Genomic DNA, 20595 nt, shown 5'->3' on the forward strand with positions numbered 1-20595 from the left:
GTGGGGAACCATAGCGTGGGTGCACGGACGCAAATGAATCGGGAGTTTTGGCTAGCGCAGAAGACAATTCGTCGTCATCGAGATCGGTCCACGACCAAAGAAGCCGTGTGCCTGACAATCTTTCGCCAAATGCAATGCTCATTGCTTCGTCCAATACCTGCATGCCGTCGTACGAGGGTGGAAGTACAACATCGAGAAATGCCGGCCAGTCGGACATCCGAGGGGTCTTCGGCAACGCTGACTGGTACCCCAACGGAGAATGCAAGTAAAGGCAACCCTCAAGATGTATGAAAGGCAGGCATGAGTTGGTCTGGACTTGGTTTCGACGATACACCCACCTCCAAACCATCCTGCACAACAAACCGCCATCATGCCTCACGCACTTACTTCCCGTGACTCCACGATGGAGTCGAAGCCTGTAGGCTCCTACCCCAACACTGGTATCGACGTACTCATCGTGGGTACTGGTCTGGCTGGTCTGGTTGCTGCCCTCGAGTGCACACGCAAAGGACATAATGTTCGTGTGTTGGAGAGGAACGCAGACATCAACACAGCTGGTGAGCAGCATCCTCAAACTGCAGTCTTGACGCATTGCTCATAATATGACTTAGGTGACATGTACTTTATGGGTCTCAGCGCGACCCGCTTCTTGAAGCACTGGCCTGAACTGCTCAAGGAGTACAAGAAGATTTCCCTCCACAATGCCTGGATCGAGACCTTCAAGCACTCTGGGGAGGTTGTCATTGGACCCAAGAAGGTGGCGGACCGCCTCCGCGCACAAGGGCTAGACCCTGATACCCCTCCTGGCGAGTTCCAAATGCGCCCGCTCGTATACAAGATGTTTGTGAACGCCGTGGAGAATCTTGGTGTGTCTGTGGAGTTCAACCGCAGGGTTGTAGACTACTTCGAGGACGAGCAGACTGGAAAGGGAGGCTGCACCACGGATGATGGTAAGCGCTACGAAGCAGACGTGGTCATTGCGGCCGATGGTGTTGGATCTAAGAGTCAGAAGCTGGTTGGCGGACAAGTGCGCGCGAGGCCTTCTGGAAGGGCAATGTGGCGTGCTGCTTTCCCCAGGGAAGCTCTTGATAAAGACCCAGAGGTGAAGGAGTTCTTCAAGATGATGCCAGGAAACGAGCCAATTGTCAGGACATGGTTGGGGTGAGTCTCTGCAGCTGCACGAGCCGAGGCTTTACTAACGCTTACAGCCCCTCCACATATGCGCTCACGCTGTCTCGTGAGGATGTCATGGTTTGGATCATGAACCACGACGTCACTGGTACTGAGAAGGAGTCTTGGAACAACACCATCGAGAAGGAAGAGGTTCTTGACGGCATGGACACTATGCCCGGTATGGAGAAGATCAAGTGGGCCCCCATCTTCAAGAAGCTTGTCGAGACCACACCAGAGAAGACCATCGTCAACTTCGAGCTCCTCTGGCGCAACCCCCAGCCTAGCTGGACCTCCCCCGGTGCCCGCGTCGTCCAGATTGGTGACGCTGCCCACTCCTATCTGCCAGCCTCCGGCAACGGTGCAACCCAAGCTATCGAGGATGCCATCTCAATAGCTTCGTGTCTTCAGGTTGGCGGCAAGGAGAACATTCCTCAGTCTGTTCGCGTACACATTCGCTTCCGGTAAGCTGACATCCTTAACCTACTTCTCCGTGCACATGCTAACGCAACAACAAAGCTTCATCCGTAATTCTTGCGCGCAGAAGCTTGGTTTCTCCAACGCAGAACTCCTCCAAGACACCGACTGGGACAAGGTCAAGCTGGACCCTCGCCGTGCCGCGCCCAAGCTTCCCAAGTGGGTTTGGTCTCACGACCCTGAGGCTTACGTATATGAGAATTACGAGAAGAGTGCACAGTCACTGAAGGAGGGCATTGACATGAAGGACGAGGACAAGTTCGAGCCCAACTACCCCAAGGGCTACAAGTACGAGCCCTGGAGCATTGAACAGATCATGGAGGACATGAGGGCGGGTAAGGCGATCGACCTTGGCGCCGGTGATTGGGAGTAAGCATGGGCATTGATTGGGAAGCATAGCCGCAAAGTATACTGCGTGCGTGGCGTTATAGACACGACTTCTAAGGACCAAATAGCGACATGTGATTTTGACCTCTTCAATCAACATGCCATGGTCCTGTATCAAGAAAACAAAGTTCGCTTCAAATTCTGATGCGCGAGTCCTTAGTTGGTGGTCAGTACACCTTGCCTTTTCGGGATAAGTCATCCTACAACGGGAGTGTCCGATCCTACGGAGGTCTTACTCCACCAATGACAACAGCCATTCCGATGGTGGCGCCCGCTAACTGACTGACTCGAATTTGCTTGTCCTCACACTGAATAGCACAACATATCGCACATGCTCCCGACGCGAGCTGCGCACTTATCGTGCCCATCGAGACATCGGAACGAGAACCAAATAAGCGACGTGGTACAAAGCAGCATCTGCAGGTCCGCGGCAAGCACACGTTCCATAACCGAGATGCGCCGGAAAGTATGTTTTTCGTTCCTGCCTCAAGGTTTAGCTAGACCAGCGGGCGCAACCTTTGGAACACAGTCTCGGAACGGGTGTCTAGGGACCAAACTCTCCTTCTCGTGCCCAGACAGAGTCCCTTCATGTCGGCTTTTACATCCGCCGATATATAGACACCCACGGAACTTGACGATCGCAAAGAAGCAGGGCAGAAGCAGATATGACCCCTTTCACAGAACGGAAATGTGTTCGCGCAGACCACATTGGAAAGCACCCTGGAACTGCCTTGAGACCGACACTCCGATGCAGAGAATCACTCCTCGCCTTCGTCGTACCAGGTTGCACGTACCCACCCCTGCCTGCAAGAAAACACATATTCGCAGGCCCACCACCACCATAGCCCCCCAATACCTCTCTAATTCCTTCTTCCGTGATTAAATGAAACATCATCACGGCTCTCCGACGGACATTGGAAACATGAAGCATATAAGTGATGTGCAATCGGTATTTCGTTATTTGGTCTAGAGTGGGGACAAGTCTATGACGCTGCCTAGGCGCGCTAGTGATGACCGCAGGGGCAACTTGTTGAGGGTCGCCCTGCAGTCGAGGAGGGAGATGCGAGGCAGAGGGTTCATTGAAACGTGGCTAATGGAAGCTGGAAGTATGGTGCGAGATAGCAAGGAGGAGATTGGACTTGGGATGATGCGAATGAACAACATGTGCAACAGGCAATCTTTGCTTTTTTTGTGAAACGAAGTGGATTGTCTATTTGTCCCAAAGTTTATTTGTTTATTGGAGACAGCTTCATTGCAGAGCAAATATGGGCATATCCGTCTTCAGGAACGCTGCCGCATTGTGTAAATGCGTGACCCCGTGACTTTGATACTCGACAATCGTCGCTGTATGCATCGATGACTGTCAACACGTGCCAAGTCCAACACCGCAAGCATGTTGTCGAGATCACCCGCTCAAAACTCAACTGCCCCGTGCAAACGGATATGCAGCTCCTCCGCCTTCTTGCTGTGCATGAACTCTCTTACACTCTCAACCCGCTTTCCATCTTTGCTCAGCTTCACAAACAGTACGCCCTCGGTCCACCACTCGCTAATGTGACTCTCTGCCAACTCTGCCCCCAGTTCGTGCTCTTTGTCTACTGTGCCTCCCATCTTGCAGTGCGCTATGACCGTGTTGGTATCTCTCGAGAAGTGCACAGCTTTGCCTCCATGTCCATCATCCTGCGGGACTACCTGGAAGTCGGTGAATATCCCAAACATAGTCTCTGCATGTTCGCGGAAAGGTTCGATTGAGCGTGTGGGCAGATGCAAGTCTTCTGGAAGTGAGGTATGCGTAAAGTCTCGCGTTGCGTTTGTCGTCAGCGCCTGAGGGCGGAGAGTTGAATAGCTGTTTATGAACTGATTGAACGTCTTGAGGTGAGTGCTTGAGTCTTGCGTCTGCGATGGGTAGAGATAGTATGCGATGGGAGCAAGAGCAGCGATTGCCGCAAGGGTTGCGGTGGCAAAGCGTATCTCTGATGAAGTGAATCCTAGGTCTGACATTATGATGTGACTTTGATTTTGTGTTGAAGTCGAGAAATATACAGAGTGCTCGTATCTGGAGTTTCTGTAGTCTCGGCTTCCAACTTTTCCAACTTTTTCAACTTTGCCTTCGCTGGTGTCGCTAGTTCGTCGCTTCAAGCTAGAATCTGGTAGCGTGTAAGATCAAGCTGACGGCGCACTACAGCGTCCTCCCGGATGATCATCCAAGCTGTAAATAACCCGACTATGATCTACGGACCCGTCTAGTATTGCGGCTTCCAGCCTGCAGCCGCGACACCAGTGATCAAACTGAACCCCTCCATGGCTCGCGTCCAGTTGTGTTGAGCTCGGTCTCCGTGATGCTCCTGCATAATCAACGCAATGTCGGTGTGGTCCTTCACCGACCCGTGGCGCTGTGGAACATTATGAACAGACTATCATTCGCCGTACGGTCCACATTACCTGCAACCCCGTCGTGGGATCAGCATTCAGAAGAGTGGAGCTGCGTTCTGAACAGAAGCAACGGTCATAATAAGGCGTTGCGGGGCCGGCAGTCCCATCCTTTGCGCGACGCGTCAACGTGAAGCTGTGCATATCATGGAGGCTTCCTCTGTTCTTATGTCGTGGTCGTTCTTCCTGCTTCTTATCATCAAATCTGAGGCTGAAAACAAGCTCGACCTACAGCAGTAATATAAGCCTTTCATAGCCAAGCAATCCTTCCACCTTACCAAGCAACCCCGCCATGGCCGCCACGAAAGCGATCCTTGTAACTGGCGCCACTGGCAAACAAGGCGGAGCCGTGCTCGAACAACTCGCAAAGCACCCATCGCACGCCGAATATACACTCCTGGCTGTCACTCGTGACGCCAACTCCGGTTCTGCAAAGAAGATTGTCGAGCGTCATCCCGACGTCAAGTTGGTGCAAGGCAACCTAGACGACTGCCCCGCGCTCTTCGCTTCAGCCAAGGCTGCACTCAAAGAAGCCGGCAAAGAAGAGAAGATCTGGGGGGTGTACTCTGTACAAGTATCCCTAGGCAAGAATGTCACCCACGAAAGCGAGGTTGTGCAGGGCAACGCCCTAATCGACGAGTCGATTAAGGAAGGCGTCACGCACTTCGTTTACTCCAGCGTCGACCGCGGCGGCAACGAGCGGAGTTTCGAGAACCCAACACCCATCCCACATTTCCAAAGCAAGTACGAGATCGAGAAACATCTCCTCGAGAAGGCTGGCAAGAATGGCGAGAACATGGGCTGGACCATTCTCCGACCTGTTGCCTTCATGGACAACTTGGTACCTGGTTTCCCAAGCAAAGTCTTCCTTGCTGCGCTTCGCGACACATTGCAGGGCAAGTCCAACCAGTGGGTGTCTGTTGAAGACATTGGCCTCTTCGGTGCGAAAGCTTTCGTCAACAACGAGAAATGGAATGGACGCGCTGAGGCTCTCGCTGGTAGTGAGCTCACCATGGACGAAATGAGTGGATGCTTCGAGCGTGTTATCGGCAGTCCGGTGCCGGCTACCTATGGCGTTTTTGGCTCCGCGCTTATGTGGGCCGTTGCCGAAGTGAACGTCATGATCAGTTGGTTCGCATCTGAGGGCTACGGTTGCAACATCAGCAAGTTGAAAAAGGAGGAGCCCAAGCTGTGCGATTTCGAGACTTGGTTGGCAGAGAGGAGTGGGTGGAAGGGACAGGCTATCAAGCGATAAATGATGATGCCCTATATGCCGGCGGGGATAAGCCTCTAGCGTCGGATTTTGAGCATTTTGAGATCTTGACCCTTGTTCTGGTGTCTTGTGTAGTTTTAATGAATTCATGATCCTCACAAAAGGCTTGTCTGATAGTACGGAGTCCAACAGTCCCGAGGCGCGCGCTCATATTCTTGGCTGTGACATTCTCGCACTCAGCAATTGCGCTGATACCGCATCGGACCGAAAACAGTAAGCATCAAAACTTTGTCCTGGATTCACATGTTATTCTCATCCTTACATACTTCCAGTACCATATGCTGGCGACGTAGCGGGTACGCTCAGTTGTAGGAGAATCACACGTCAGGCTTTGTGGAGGATTCGGAGTGCGCAATTCATCGTAAGCTTCATTGATCCTATGCTAGACTCCATGGACCTACACACACAAAAACCAATGTGGTAAGCAGCACAATGGCCAAACTCCTACTTCCAATCAAAAGGCCGGAACTAGTTTAGTTCTCTACAAAGAAAGCAAGTTCCACAATGCCAACCCACCAGCAATAGTTGGTGTAACCAACCTCAGCCTGTTCCAGCTGGCCCACTTTGTCGCAATGCTCTCCGCCTCACCCAACTCCTTCTCGTTGCTCCTCTCCGCCAACGCCTCCAACTTATCGTTCAACGGCTGCATGTTGAGAGCGGAGTGCAAGATAGTCGTCAAGTGCATGACGGCCGCAACACCGAAAAGCTTCCAGTCGCTGCGGGCGAGCATGCCCTCACGGTAGACCGAGTACCCAGCGTAGGCGTAACCCAAGAATCCCAGAGTGGAAATGGGACGGAAGAATTGGTTGCCGACTGTCCAGCAGAGAGGCCATTGGCGGCCCAGAAGACGCGCGCGGTCTTTGTGCTCGGGTGTGCCTGGGCGGGGGAAGTTGACGAGGAGCGCGGGGACGGTCATGTAGGACTGGGTGATGGCATTTCCTAGGATTTGTGAGCAGTGAACTTGGGAAAATGTGAGATTCTCGACTCACCAGCGAGGATGAAAGAGAAGGTGATGCAGGTTCCTGCAACACTCTTTACGTAGATGTTGTCTGACATGTTGATTGATTTGGTGTATGCGTGGTATTAGGTGTTGGTCTCGAAGTGTAGAGGGAGGAATGAACGCGTTCAGGAACTTTCAGCGACGACCACCTCAATTAACGATTCCCATCAACAAGCACCGAGACTTATTTCGCGTACTAGCAACCATGCATTTCCGTTCCGAGACCCCATAGCCCGCGCTGGCTCACTCCACCCTGCATTATGGTGTGATGGCGGTGTTCCTGGCGGCTGGAGGTCGGTTCCCCACGGCCGTCGCGTCGCGTTCCGCCAGGGCTCCAGGCGCACCCCCGTTGTGGACGATCTCGATTACATCACGACAGGGGTCTGTATTTTGGAGGTGAACTCTGATTTCGCGAAGTGTTTTCATCGGTGTGCCCTGGAAGTCTTGCGTCTGCTGGGATAAAGTCGGTGAGCTCCATGCCACGCACCGGCGGGGTTCGCGATGCTGACACTGTTGCGAAGGCAGGAGATGACTCTGACAATACCAGGACTCTACTCATGGGTTTACAAGTCTCGGTTGCACATACCGCAGCACGCCAAGCAGTAATCAGCGAGGCTCGATTCGCATTTGGGCGTCAGGCCACAAGCGAGAGGCGTGCGAAAGTGGTAACTTGCCTCGCGAAGAGGTGGTACTTGTACAAACGTGCTCATCACTCGACAGCACGAATCACACAACATCGCTGTCAAGCCTTTGATCCTATTCGCTGAATAAGAGGTGCAAGACTATCGAGACTGCTGGCTGGTTTCTATGATTCTCTTATTATCCTTTGAGTATCCTTCGAATCTGAGGCAAGCGTACAGATGGAAAAAGTCATAGAAACAAAGTCATTGTCAAATGAAGAAGCAGAAGAGCACCCGCAGCCATGGCTACGGCCGCCATCGGCTTTAGGTTGTGAACTGGAAATCTCGAAAATTGCTCGGATTGATTAGTGAAAAGTAGCATGCTAACGAAATCCGCATCCGGCTTCGACATCAGCTCGCTGGTCGTTCTTGCTGTCATGTAGTGTTCCTCGCACGTTTTTGGAAAGCGAAGCCGCACAAGTCATGTTTACCGTGCCAATCGCTTTTGGAGACATGTGTAGACTTTTACCCATATCCATTGAACATCTCCGAATGGAGTTTCTGAAGAACAGCGGCATGAAATGAGTCGGAGGCGAACTACAGCTCCTTTGAATGAAACGGTGACAAGCATGTCGAACAAATTCGGCTTCACGAAAGATCATGCAAAAGTTGTGCGGGGTTTTTCGTTTGAGGGTTGCGTAGAGTTCTCTCATTCTGCTTCCACGAAGCCTGGACTTCATTTTCTGAAGAATGGAAAAACACACAAATCATATTTGCATCTCCACGCCGGTTTTGATGTATTGCCTTTTGTTTTTTTGCAGAGCTGAAGTAAGGAAGAGAGGGAGAGAAAGGTCCTAGAGGTATATATATATGCTTTTCGGATCCTCCCATTTCAGAGGCCAAAAGCCGATAGCTTAGGACAAGCTAATATGCATTGGACATCATTTTCTCGCGCAAAAAGAGGCAAGTACTTGCGCAGCGTCATCACGAGAACTCAACGACTTTTGGGAGAGGCTGATCTCACATGTCAGCGCTTTTGGCAGATCACAACAACTGGTCCCAATCTCATAAAAACACATGGATATTCGCGCGGCACCCCAAATACTGTGCCTAATCCGCCCTCTGTATGCCATCTGCCCAGCTCGGCTCAATACCACTACAAACATCCACATACGCATCCCACCTCCTCAACTCCCTCTGCCTATCCATCCCACCCCACTCCTCAGCGTTCCACCCCTTTTCGACGCCCTGCGTAGTCCAAAACATGGTCCACTGATCGCCTGGCAGGTTCCACATACCCTTGCTCCTCTCCTGATACCACTTGTTTACAGGGTTGCTAGTCCGACTCCTCCAGACTACACCATCAGGAAAGCATGTCCGCGTCAGAGCGGCCCAGACAATGTCTGAAACGCCACCTGAGCCTTGCGACGATGTGAGAACAGCGAATTTGTCGAGGTAAGGGACATAGTAGGGTGAATCTCGAGAAGGGTTGACAGGAAAGTTGAGTCCATAGAGGGATTTGGGCGTTTCCCATGTGCAGATTGCGCCGCCTTCATAGTCACCTGCTATGATGATGCCGGCAACACGGCCACGGATGCGATCAAGGTAGTTTTTGGGATGGAGCTTTCGTCGAAAGGAGTCGTCGATGAGATCAACAAGTTTGGGGAAGTTGATGCGCGGGTCATCTGCTAGCTCTATGCTTGGGTTTGCTGCAGAAGGTGGTTGCCATGGTCCGTGGATACGCGGGTCTGGAATCATGGTAAGGGGTATACCTTTCTTGAAGAATGTGGCAGGGTTCGGTGTAGTGGATCCCAAGAAGCGCGAAGTTGGTGATGTCGGCAGCGACGAGGATGTCATGGGCTTGTCGGTCAACACGTTGTGCAGCAGAGGATTCTTCGCAGGCGAGGTGCGCGCATCGTCGGGTATAGCCTTCCTTGCAGCGTCTAGCGGCGTGAGAACGAGGCCAGAGGAGGATGGGGGTAGCAGCTTTAGGCCACGCTCGAGCACTTCGAGATTCTTGAGATGGCGCATTGGAGCCGAATTGCTAATCTGCTGTGGTTGTTGGCCTGGTAATGATGCAACTTCTTCTTCGACAAACTTTGAGAATGGGTTGCCGGTACCAAGCGATACTGAAGAGCTGGTCTTGTCATCTGGGGTCGCCGATGATAGCTGCAGTAGCTCTTTCTTGATATCGCGATACTCGGCCTCCAGGTTGACAAAGACATGAGCGCCATCAGCTCGTTTCTCAGAGGGTATGCCACCAAGCGGATCGAGGATGATGATGCGGTCCAGGATAGGCCTTTGTGAAAGGTCATTTGTTTTGTGCAGTACACCACCAACCGAGCCATTGCTGTCTGTCTGACCGGTGAGGCCAGCAAACTCTCGAACAAGGGCAAGAAGCACGTCGTCTGCTTGGACCCTGACCTTTTTCAGATTTGTGTCGTAGGCGAAGGGCGGAATGACTGGTATAACGCCGTCGTCGATGGGTGGGAAGAGCAGGTAGTTGTGCTGTACCTCTACTCCTTCCCGCACCTGGACTGTACTGGGCATGTCGCTGGCTGATGGTGTGCAACCCAGAGCGTCCTCCACCAACAGACCTCCTGGCTCGTTGTATTCTTCCAGCGCTGTCACTAAGCGCAACGCCTGCTCTCTGACCATGTTTCCATATTCGAGCGTGAACTCTGTGTTGTATGCGCCGGTGTCCTGGTCACAGTCCAGTACTACAGCGGTGCTGAGCCCCAGCTGTGCCATTTGACTCAATGTCAGGGCGATGTCTCCCAATGTGCGGTCATCGAGCGTCTGCGGCTGTCGCAGTTTGACAAGTGCCAGATGTATTGGCTCGTCCTTGTCTTCGGCCTGATACTCCTGCTCTGGGAGCGGTTCGCGCGTAAAGACGGTCGGCTTGTACAAGCCGCCCAAATTGACGCCTGTTCGCAGCGAACTCGACTCGTTGTGTGTCTTTTCGCTGGCCGGCTCCTTGGTATTTACTGCGACAGCCGCTTTTCCCTTTTTGGGCGCATCGAATTGCTTCAAAAAGTTGCGCGCATCGCGTTTGCCGGGCGACTCCTTGAGCAGGCGCGTCAATTGCTGGCGTTCGGCGCGCTGGCGCTCTTTCGCCGAGCTCGACGATTTTCGAACGTAGGTCGTGGACGTGGAGAGAGGCGCATGTTGGATCTTTTCAAAGGCTCTACCACTGTCATCGCGCCTGGGAAGCTGCTTGTCGTCAGTATGGCTACAAATACGAATCGCCATGTCGCACTCACCTTCTTCGTAGCCTTCCCCAAGCCCCTCGCGGGGGCTTTGCTCCAGATGAACATGCTTCATGCTACCGTCCAGCTGCTGAACACATTGCAGGCGGAATTTTTGTAACTGAAAGCTCGGAGCAGACGTGTGACTCTGCAATTGTGTGGGGAAATGCGCCCGCATCAGCATTTTCAAAGGCCAAACATGGATAACAGCGTGGGAGCGTCATTTGCTGGTAACCGACATCGGCCCGGTTATACCCTTATCCCCGGACCTACTGACGGGTGGCTATGATGAACACCATGACGAAGCGCTTACTCACGGTGTGCAAGCTGTAGGCATAGAGTTGTATAACTTGTTGCACTTGGCATTGTATCTTTGTTAACCACAGAGTCACTTACATTTCCGACGACAGAAGGAATTATGGCGCCACAACTAGCTTGGATTGGCCTCGGCAACATGGGTAGGGTGAGTACAGACCATTGTCACTCGATATGTCGCTGACTTGAAAAGGGCATGTGCAAAGTATGAAGCGTCAGAAACCATCGTGCAGGTTTCATGCTAAGTGAAATTCACAGAACTTGGTGGAGAAAGGCAACCTCGACAAGCCCCTGATCTTGTACAATCGCACAAAATCCCGCTCCGAGGATCTTGCCTCCAAGCTCGGTGATACCAAGACGAAAGTCGCTGACTCCATCAACGATGCAGTCAAGTCTTCTGAAATCATCTTCATATGTCTGGCCGATGATGCAGCCGTCAACTCCGCTGTTGATGCGATGCTCGAAGCGGGCATCAGTGGCAAACTGATCGTAGATTGCTCTACCGTGCACCCGGACACAACGAACGCATTAGAGAAGAAGATAACAGAGCATGGTGGTGAATTCGTAGGCATGCCTGGTGGGTTCCACATTTCACCAAAAGGCTATTCGTGCAGCCTAGTCTGACATTATTCCAGTATTCGGCGCGCCGGCCATGGCAGACAACGGTCAACTCGTCTGCGTGATGGCCGGCTCAAAGGCCTCTTGCGAGAAAGCAGCCCCGTACACAACAGGTGTGATGGGCCGCGCAAACATTGATTTCGCCGGGCAGCCAGCAGGAAACGCTACACTGCTAAAGGTCATTGGCAACACCTTCATCCTTAACATGGTCTCTCAGCTGTCCGAGGGCCACGTTCTGGCCGAGAAATCTGGTCTTGGGGTAGACAACCTCCACGCGTTCATCTCTGCAATGTTTCCCGGTCCTTACACAGCGTACTCACAGCGTATGTTGGCAGGTGACTATTACCAGCGCGAGGAGCCCCTCTTCCACATTGATTTAGCGCGAAAGGATGCAAGACATGCCATGTCACTGGCGGAAAGCAGTGGCGCAAAGGAGAGCATGAAGATGTTGGGATTGGCGCAGACAAGGTTGGATGGTGTGAAGAGTGAGATTGGGGACCGAGGAGATATCCCGAGTGTGTATGGGGTGGTGAGGAAGGAGAGTGGGCTGGATTTCAGGAACAAGGGTTAGAGGGGTAAATCTTCCATGGCATTTCTAGAATATCGAGATGATCTTCCCGTGTGGTAGCGTCCCAACGTTGCTGCATACAACGATGAGGTTCACCCAAGCGATATCATCTGGCGCTAAACGCTCCTGCCGTCTCTACGAGCAAGGTAATGGCCATCTGAACTCGACCCACTTTCCATTGTCACAACACATACGTGTGCATTGCAGCCCACGGCTGTTCAACGCCGCTCAAACATGACGCGACATGGCTGATCACTACCCGATCCAACCTCTTGCGATGCACGCCGTTCGGTCTAACTCCGCCGAGGATGCATCATATGTCAGAACATTCTCCCAACATCGCAGCACGCTAGTCTTCTCGGCGTTAACATCCCCAGGTTTTACCCCAGCTTCTCCCCTCCCCACCCACTTGATGAGGTCAAGCCTCGTCTTGGCTGCAACGGTGGGTTCAATCAACCAACCTCTGAGATCGAGCCTTGGACGTCGAAACCTGGTTGCCATGCACATTGCCTGCCCACCGATAATCTTCCCGCTATCTCACGTGGGTGAGAGGTACTTGAGAGGCCTCGAGACCCTGCAACTGCTCCACGCTGCGACTGCCCCAAGTTCAACTCAACATTCATGCTCACCTCTTCTGTCCAATCCACGACGTGATCAGTCTTGCTAATTTACCTATCGCTAATCGGTATTTCTGTCGCATCACGAGCACAACATGGGTTTCCTCAAGAGACCTACGCTGCGCAGTCGCGACGATCAGAGGACGCGCGCTGCTGAACTCACTTTGCGCGAGTCTATTTATCCCCTCTCCCTCGTCACCATTCTTTTCTTCCTTTGGGTGAGCTATGACAGCGCACTACAACGAAAGCAATTGACTAATCACTACTCAGGGCTTCTCGTATGGCCTCATCGATACCTTGAACAAGCACTTCCAGGACGTCCTTGGTATAACCCGCGCTCGCTCGTCCGGCTTGCAGGCAGCATACTTTGGCGCATATCCACTTGCTTCACTCGGACACGCCAACTGGCTACTGCGCCACTGGGGTTACAAAGCCACCTTTATCTGGGGACTGTTCCTGTATGGTTTGGGATCTCTGCTCGCATGGCCGTGCCTCGTATACCGTTCGTTTGGAGGCTTCTGCGTGGCCATTTTCGTCATTGGCAATGGACTTGGCTCGCTTGAGACAGCAGCGAACCCTTACCTCGCTGGTACGTGAATCGTTGAAATGTTCCATCGGGTACTGACAAAGTTAGTCTGTGGACCACCTAAATATTCTGAGATCAGAATCAACATTGCGCAAGCCTTCAACGGTATTGGCACTGTGGTTGCGCCGGTCCTTGGGTCCTATGTCTTCTTCAACCACGTAGGAACCGATCAAGCCGCCCTCGAAAACGTACAATGGACATACCTCGGCATCGCATGTTTCGTCTTCCTCCTTGCAATTGTGTATTACTTTACAGAAATACCTGAGATCACCGGTAAGTTAATTCATGGCTCAGAAGTCGAAAGGCGCTAATGTTCTGCAGATGCCGACATGGCTTTCCAGGCTGAGAGTACGCACGCCGGTACTGACGTGAAGCCATTCCGCAAGCAATACCGCTTATTCCACGCGACCTTTGCTCAGTTCTGCTATACTGGAGCGCAGGTGGCCATTGCCGGAGCGTTCATCAACTACGTCGTCGAGACACGAGTTACACCGAACGGTCCAACAAGTAACGCGACAGCAGCCCGTTTCCTTGCGGGTGCACAGGGCTGTTTCACCATGGGCAGGTTTGTGGGTAGTGCCCTGATGAAATTTGTCAAACCGCGATGGGTGTTCCTTGGCTTCATGACAATGTGCATCATCTTCACCATCCCGTCTATTACGGAGCGAGGCAATACTGGCATGAGCATGCTCTACATTGTGCTCTTCTTTGAGAGTATCATCTTCCCGACGATTGTCGCGCTCGGCATGCGCGGACTGGGCAAGTATTCCAAGCGCGGGTCCGGGTTCATCGTGGCGGGCGTGGCTGGTGGTGCTGTGGTGCCTCCGCTGCTCTTTGGGGCGAGTGATTCGCTGGGAAAGGCAAGGCCTCTGGATGGATATGCGCCCACTGCGACTGCGATGACGGTTCCGCTGGCCTTTTTTGTCGCGGCATGGAGCTACTCTTACTGCGTCAACTTTGTGCCGGCTTACCGCGACGTGGCGGATAGGTTCTCAACGGCTGAGATTGGCATTAGCAATGCGCATGCGAACGATGCGGAGAGCCAGATGGAGCAGACGGATGGTGGCGTGATTGGTAAGAGCGAGTCGCCCGCGCATACAGAGGCGGTGGACATGGACAGGAAGACATAGGATGATTCTCTTATCGAGGTGGATGAAGCAGACGGGACGCAGTAAGGTTGTGGAGGCTGCTGATGGCGAGGAAGTAGGAAATTGAGGCTGCCAGGAGGCATGGCTATTCATTAGTCTTGGAATCATGACATATGAGAAAGACGGAAATGAAAAGCATTGCCTTGGTATCTACTACTCCAGCCCGATCGAAACGAATACGAGCAGAAGAAGGTGACAGGAGACGGCATCGGCAACAGACTGGGCCGTGACAGCTTGGCGCTAGAACAAAGTGAGGCGCATGCATGTCCCCGTATTGCGAGAACGTGTACGTATGTACCCCACCATTCGCTCGCAAGCAGGGCCGTATTGGTGGTAAGCCAACATTGGGATTGATGACGACTGATGTGTGCGCAACGTTACTCGGTGTTGCAGTGGCAAATATCGTCGTGGAAACTCATTGAGGCTGGTCGGCATACTACTCGTGGCAAGTCGCAGTGATGATCGCAAGTCGCGCACGTCTCCGGGCGAGGCGCAGCAGTTGAGCATCTGCCGTGATAGCCGTGTGGTGTGGGAGATGGAACTTTGGGCGGTTCCTGGAGATGGTGGCCAAGGGTCCTACTGATCGGCAACTGCAGGGCAGCGTCGCCCGGCCAGTGTAGAATCGAAGCAGCGGGCGACAGGAGCATGTATATGGCAATTCTCGTAGAGAGGCGTATTTTCGTATAGCTGGCAGGTTTAGTCTGTCGAGTCGGGGTGGGCACGGACTTCTCCACCGTCCCGTTAGTGAGGGTTCGTTAGCACAGCCCGCTGGAGAGGTGCAGGTGCCGAGCAGCCGTGCCTGGAGTGACGCGGGCCTCAGTACACAGGCTCACTCTCACCTTGCTCTGCTCACCACCAGGCCATGTCGATTGTTTACGGTCGCGCCGACTCTTCTCTCCCGCACGCTTAGATCGCAGCCACGAAGAATGCGGCCGTCATGGACAGAAAGGCGCTCTTCTTCCCGTGGTAAGCACAGAGCTAGGCTACCACGACCTACAGTAGCTGACAAGACCATAGCGGCCTCGTCTTAGCATCCGGTTACCTGAGCACTGCAACGCCCGTCGACTACTCGTTTGCCTTGGACAAGCCGCTGCACACCGTCGCCGTCGTCCTGCTGCTGACTGGCCTCGCCGTTGTCGCAATTGAGGCCTGGTCGTCGCGCAGTATCCAACCGCGACCGCCGGCAAGATATGTCGCCATAGCGCTCAACCAGGGCCAGAGCAGACATGTCGCCGAAGAGATATGGACAGAGGCAGGCCAGCCAGGGAGACGGCGGGGCTGGACTGTGAGGGCTGTCGGCGCGCTGCTGGCCGTCCTGCTCTTCGCAATCTGCGGCCGCATAGCCATCTTCTACCGCGTCACCAAGGACGTCGAGTGCAGCGGTCCTTCTGCACTGGTGCGCATACACCCCGAGGCCATTGCGCGAGCCATACTGACAGACTCAGGCATTCCTCCCCCTCGTCGTCGCCCTCTATCACAGCATTCGTCACCCCAGCCAGCGACAATACCCCGCCTGGAGTGCCGACACGCGCCCACGCACCCACCTCGACTCGGTCTACAGCTTTGTCTTCGACGGCTCCACACGCTACATCATTCCTTCCTTCCTGCTCGCCGTCAGCAGCTTCCTCGTCATCGTCAAGTCCAGCGCATTGCGCTCGACCTTCATCTGCCCCATTGCAAACTCGACAGCGACTGCAATTCCTTCCCTTCAATTCCTCGCCTTCTTGCTCGACAGCGTCATTGTCCAGATAGCATACCGTCTGATCGACGATGGCATCTCCGAGCCTGACGACTGGTCCATCCACCTCCAGGATGGTACCTCGAATCACCTGCTGATTGGCTTGACACTCACTGTACGTCGGCCATGATTCTTCGTTACTGCACATCTAACTCCGAACAGGCATCTTCTTTGGTCCTTCTTGTCGCTGGCATCGTCATATATCCCGCCATGCCCGAGCATCGCGAGTGGATGCTCTCGTTTCCGTCTGAATATCTCCTTGGTCTTTTGCGTTTATCGTTGATGATACCCTTTATGATGTTATGTTTTCTCAAATCGGTATGTTACCATGGCCCCTCTAGTCACCTTTTCACTGACCACGCAGGCTCGGTTGTACGGCGTTATGAGCGCGTTGCTCCTGGGCGCATTTTCCTCTGCATATATCGGCGTTCTTCGAGCCCTAGGCACCGGCGTGTCCTACTCGTTTCCACCAAAATCAACCGTTGGACTTGTTTTGTGTTTGACTTTGCTCACCATTGCACTCATCCTCCATCTCGTCACAGATACCAACATCGAAACCCGCATACGATCCAAGGTGCCGGTTCGTCTGGGCAGGAACCAGTCGGCCGGTTTCATAGTACTGCTGATCGCCTTCTCCATCGGTGTCATTGTATATCGCCGGCACGGTCCTGTTCTCGAACATCCCATCACCACTCTGATCGACGTCGCGACGGTCCAACACGACCGATGGGCATCACAGGCGTACCGGAGTCGATCTCTCGCTGAGGCTGTTGTTCATTATCGGCAGCGCTACCACCGCGACCCTCCGCCCAATTTCGACAAGTGGTACCACTTCGCCATCAGCCGAAACTCCATCGTAATCGACGACTACGACAACATTGAAAAGGACTTGGCACCTTTCTCGTCCTTCAACGCCGACGACCTTCGCTTACGTACTGCCACCGTCTTGGCCACGCATGAGGGAGTGGGTGGGATTCGCATAAGAGACGGCAAGGTGGAGGTGTTCAACAACGTACCCGATACGCACCGTTGGATGATGGACGGTGCAGCGACCATGATACAGCGATTTGCTCAATCGCTTCCAGACATGGATCTCGCATTGAACCTGAATGATGAGAGTCGCGTCGCTGTACCGTACGATCGTTTACAGGATGCGCTGGACAATCCGCAACCGTATCCTACACCCGAGCCGTCTCGTCCGACAAAGGATTTCAGCACTGATCGTGCGGAAAAGTGGCCTGATGTCGACCGCGTACGGTCAGATCCACATTTCTTCAGCGATGCTCGCATCAAATCCTCTTTTGAAACATACGGATCCATCGCCTGCCCACCCGAATCGCGCGCACGGAGGGAACGCCATTGGCATACGAAATCGTTCTGCCACACCTGTACCCAGAGTCACTCGATGGGCGCTTTCGTAGCTAATTGGAGTATCTCGTCTGAGCCCTGCCATCAGCCGGATATCGCCAATCTGCATGGTATGCATCTCAGTCCAGCTAGCCTCATGGGTACTCATGACATGGTCCCGATTTTCAGTCAGAGTCGCGCCCCAGGTTTTGTCGACATCAGATACCCGTCACCGTGGAATTACATGGAAAAGAGCAAGTATGGATTCGATGAAAAGTTTCCTGATCCTCATTTCCAGGACAAGGCAAATGTTCTCTTCTGGCGAGGGACAACTACCGAGGGTGTGACTACACACGGCACCTGGAAGGGCATGCTTCGCCAGCGACTCGTGCATCTCATGAACAACGAAACTTCCCGTCAACCCATCCTCCTCCCGAAACCTGATCATAGTGGTCATCTGGAATACATGCTGAAACGCACGAGCGACATCAAACGGCTCCTCGAGACCAAGACAGATGTCCGCCTCATCGGTCCAATCGCCCGTTGTGCAGGGCACGACTGCATCGACCAGACGCGCGAGTTCGGCTTCGGTGATCCCATCGACTTTAGGCAACACTGGCGCTACCGCTACCTATTCGATACTGATGGCGCTGGCTTTTCAGGTCGTTTTATCCCTTTTCTACAATCCAACTCTGTCGTCTTCAAAGCTGCCCTCTTCCGCGAATGGTACGAAGGCCGTCTCACCGCCTGGAAACACTTCGTCCCTGTGGATCTCCGCTTGCACGACCTCTTCTCTTCGCTCGCCTACTTTGGTGGATACGGCGTTGAGGCAAGGAACAAGCGCATGATGGAGGGCCAGATCAAGGCAGCGGAGAAGATTGCACGTGACGGCAAAGTGTGGACTGAGAAGGTGTTGAGGAAGGAAGACATGGAGGTCTACATGTTCAGGCTTTTGCTTGAATGGGGAAGGCTAACGGATGATGCGAGGACGGAAGTTGGCTTCCGCATGGAGAAAGGGAAAGCGAGAGCTCGTGAGAAGACGAGTAGCGTTGAGCGAGAGGTGGAAGAGTTGTGATGTCGCATCTGGATCAGGCGTTCAAGAGGGATAGCATTGCATGGCGTACACTCGAGTTCGAGAACTATTTTTGGGGCTTTCATTATTACTCACAGGCGGCTTATAGATGTCTTCTCTTATGCTGGTCATCACCGTCATCATCTGTTTGCTAGCCAAGGTTAGCTGTGCGACCCGATCCTTGGACTGCTCTAGGACGGTCTATATAAAATGCTCATTTCTGTCTCCAACGCTTCTTCTTTCTTTCCTTCTTGACTAAAACTTCAGTCTTTATTTATCAAAACCGATTTGGTAAAATGGCATGGACTGGACTGGACTGGACTGGACTGGACTGGACTGGACTGTTCCTCCAAAACCCGCATTCAAGAACTGCATGAGACGACCAGTTTGGGATACTTTTTCTCAAAACCGAAACACCATTATTCTATGGCTTGCGGGTTGCGAGAAACCTGGCTACCCGGTATTCAGAAACACGCCACAGGCGTACAAATGTGCAAGCTGTGGTCTTTCTGGATACGAATACTCTGTGTTCTCAATGACTGGCATGTATCATAGCATGTTTGGGCGAGAGTAAAAAAAATAATGCTTCTCCTGCATATGAATCTCTCGCCGGAGTACCAGAATCGAAGATGTTGGTCGTCATGACGTGCGTGGGGGTGGCTCTTTCAAATGAACGGTTTTTGGGCTATGGATGTGCTGCTCTTCGCCTGCCCAGATTCAAACTGCTCATGTAGCAAGACATGTTGCTGCGGCGGTGTCGTCTCTGTTCTTCCCCCGAAAAAAAACTAAAAAAAAACTTGATGCTTATCAATGACTCGACTAAGAATCAAATGGACAGATTTGGTTCTTGGAAGATCAATACATCGAGACATGTGCGTCGTACTAGACTGATAACCGCGGCTAAGGAGCTCTTCATACACTGATTTAAATCATGTTGTTACAAGGCATGATCGGCGAGAACATGCTACGCAAAGACACATTCACATAGCTATGTCCTGTGGTAGTGTAGCCTTGGCCTCCCTTCTTCTCAAACATGCATGCGTTTGCATAAACACTTTGGCGGCATCCCGGCCTAGTCTGCCGAATGCCATAGATATAAAACATCTTCCTCTTTACCTTTGCTTTCAAACACCAACAGCTACTGGTCTGTGTCATCAAAAAAAAAGACGATGAATGGCTGCATGACCTTCTCGCTCTTTGCTTCCAAAACTCAAATCAACACTAAAATGTGCGCTGGCAGAGTTATTTTTTGACTTTACAGTCGTCCTCGTACTAATAATATCATTATTCATAAATGGAGAAGCATCTGCCCATGCAAAAGCTGACAACATCCTCACTCCAGAGTTATGACCTGTCTGCCACTGAATACACATAAACATTGGGTAGTTCTGCAAGGGGAATAGTATACTTTGTAGAGTATATAAGAACGGCTTTCGCCCATCAACTCCATCTCTCATAACACACAATTCCCTTGCGATCTAACTAAAGTCATGAACGGATTCGTCATGTGTTGGTCTGCTCCTGTTCTTCAAAAGACGAGCGCGATACGTGACGCCTCACACGCCCAGACTGCTACATCGAATCTTCCCGAAATAATTGGGTCCACGATGATCGTGACCATGTCTTGGATCTAGCTAGTTCGTTGTGCTCTCAAAAACGAATCTGTTGGCTTCCATGTTGATTCTAACGTTCCCTTCGACAACAGCCAAGCCGTGGGATGGGTTACCCATGTTCAATATGATCAGTCAAAGAGGTGTGTTTGGAGTGTATTAATCTTGGGTGTGGCTACTGTACGATGTCGTAGTTGCTTCCTTTAGTAAACATTCTACATCATCTCGGTATCCCAAAAGATGATTTTCATGGGCGACTATTTTGGCCTTGCCGTTGTAGTCTCGACATCCCGCATTCCATAATCCACATATAGCGGTTCATGTTCGAGCAGCTTGATCCTAACATTCATTGACCTTAACCCCATGTTGTT

At 52.5% G+C, this 20595-nt stretch overlaps 7 protein-coding genes across 7 annotated transcripts; 5 read left to right on the forward strand and 2 right to left on the reverse strand.

The window, feature by feature from the left end:
• Positions 1–370: 370 nt before the first annotated feature.
• Positions 371–2020, forward strand: ACET3X_000405 (uncharacterized protein; the record flags this gene model as incomplete). The annotated part of the gene is made up of 4 exons (XM_069447697.1): positions 371–557; positions 612–1161; positions 1209–1634; positions 1690–2020. 4 exons carry the CDS (start codon positions 371–373, stop codon positions 2018–2020), a joined length of 1494 nt encoding a protein of 497 aa, XP_069310647.1.
• A 2736-nt stretch (positions 2021–4756) lies between these two features.
• ACET3X_000406 (uncharacterized protein) lies at positions 4757–5719 on the forward strand (the record flags this gene model as incomplete). The annotated part of the gene is made up of 1 exon (XM_069447698.1): positions 4757–5719. The coding sequence occupies one exon, from the start codon at positions 4757–4759 to the stop codon at positions 5717–5719; it is 963 nt and encodes a 320-aa protein (XP_069310648.1).
• Positions 5720–6218: 499 nt separating this feature from the next.
• ACET3X_000407 (uncharacterized protein) lies at positions 6219–6793 on the reverse strand (the record flags this gene model as incomplete). Its single annotated transcript, XM_069447699.1, has 2 exons — positions 6219–6676; positions 6727–6793. The coding sequence occupies 2 exons, from the start codon at positions 6791–6793 to the stop codon at positions 6219–6221; spliced, it is 525 nt and encodes a 174-aa protein (XP_069310649.1).
• A 1674-nt stretch (positions 6794–8467) lies between these two features.
• On the reverse strand, positions 8468–10674 carry ACET3X_000408 (uncharacterized protein; the record flags this gene model as incomplete). Its single annotated transcript, XM_069447700.1, has 2 exons — positions 8468–10570; positions 10621–10674. 2 exons carry the CDS (start codon positions 10672–10674, stop codon positions 8468–8470), a joined length of 2157 nt encoding a protein of 718 aa, XP_069310650.1.
• A 349-nt stretch (positions 10675–11023) lies between these two features.
• Positions 11024–12109, forward strand: ACET3X_000409 (uncharacterized protein; the record flags this gene model as incomplete). The annotated part of the gene is made up of 3 exons (XM_069447702.1): positions 11024–11068; positions 11179–11497; positions 11556–12109. The coding sequence occupies 3 exons, from the start codon at positions 11024–11026 to the stop codon at positions 12107–12109; spliced, it is 918 nt and encodes a 305-aa protein (XP_069310651.1).
• Positions 12110–12818: 709 nt separating this feature from the next.
• On the forward strand, positions 12819–14439 carry ACET3X_000410 (uncharacterized protein; the record flags this gene model as incomplete). Its single annotated transcript, XM_069447703.1, has 4 exons — positions 12819–12941; positions 12994–13312; positions 13358–13582; positions 13631–14439. 4 exons carry the CDS (start codon positions 12819–12821, stop codon positions 14437–14439), a joined length of 1476 nt encoding a protein of 491 aa, XP_069310652.1.
• Positions 14440–15394: 955 nt separating this feature from the next.
• ACET3X_000411 (uncharacterized protein) lies at positions 15395–18617 on the forward strand (the record flags this gene model as incomplete). Its single annotated transcript, XM_069447704.1, has 5 exons — positions 15395–15423; positions 15475–15853; positions 15903–16310; positions 16358–16513; positions 16560–18617. The coding sequence occupies 5 exons, from the start codon at positions 15395–15397 to the stop codon at positions 18615–18617; spliced, it is 3030 nt and encodes a 1009-aa protein (XP_069310653.1).
• Positions 18618–20595: the final 1978 nt, after the last annotated feature.

Source organism: Alternaria dauci, chromosome 1 (genome assembly GCF_042100115.1).
Source record: "Alternaria dauci strain A2016 chromosome 1, whole genome shotgun sequence".
In the NCBI taxonomy this organism is placed as follows: Eukaryota; Fungi; Ascomycota; class Dothideomycetes; order Pleosporales; family Pleosporaceae; genus Alternaria; species Alternaria dauci.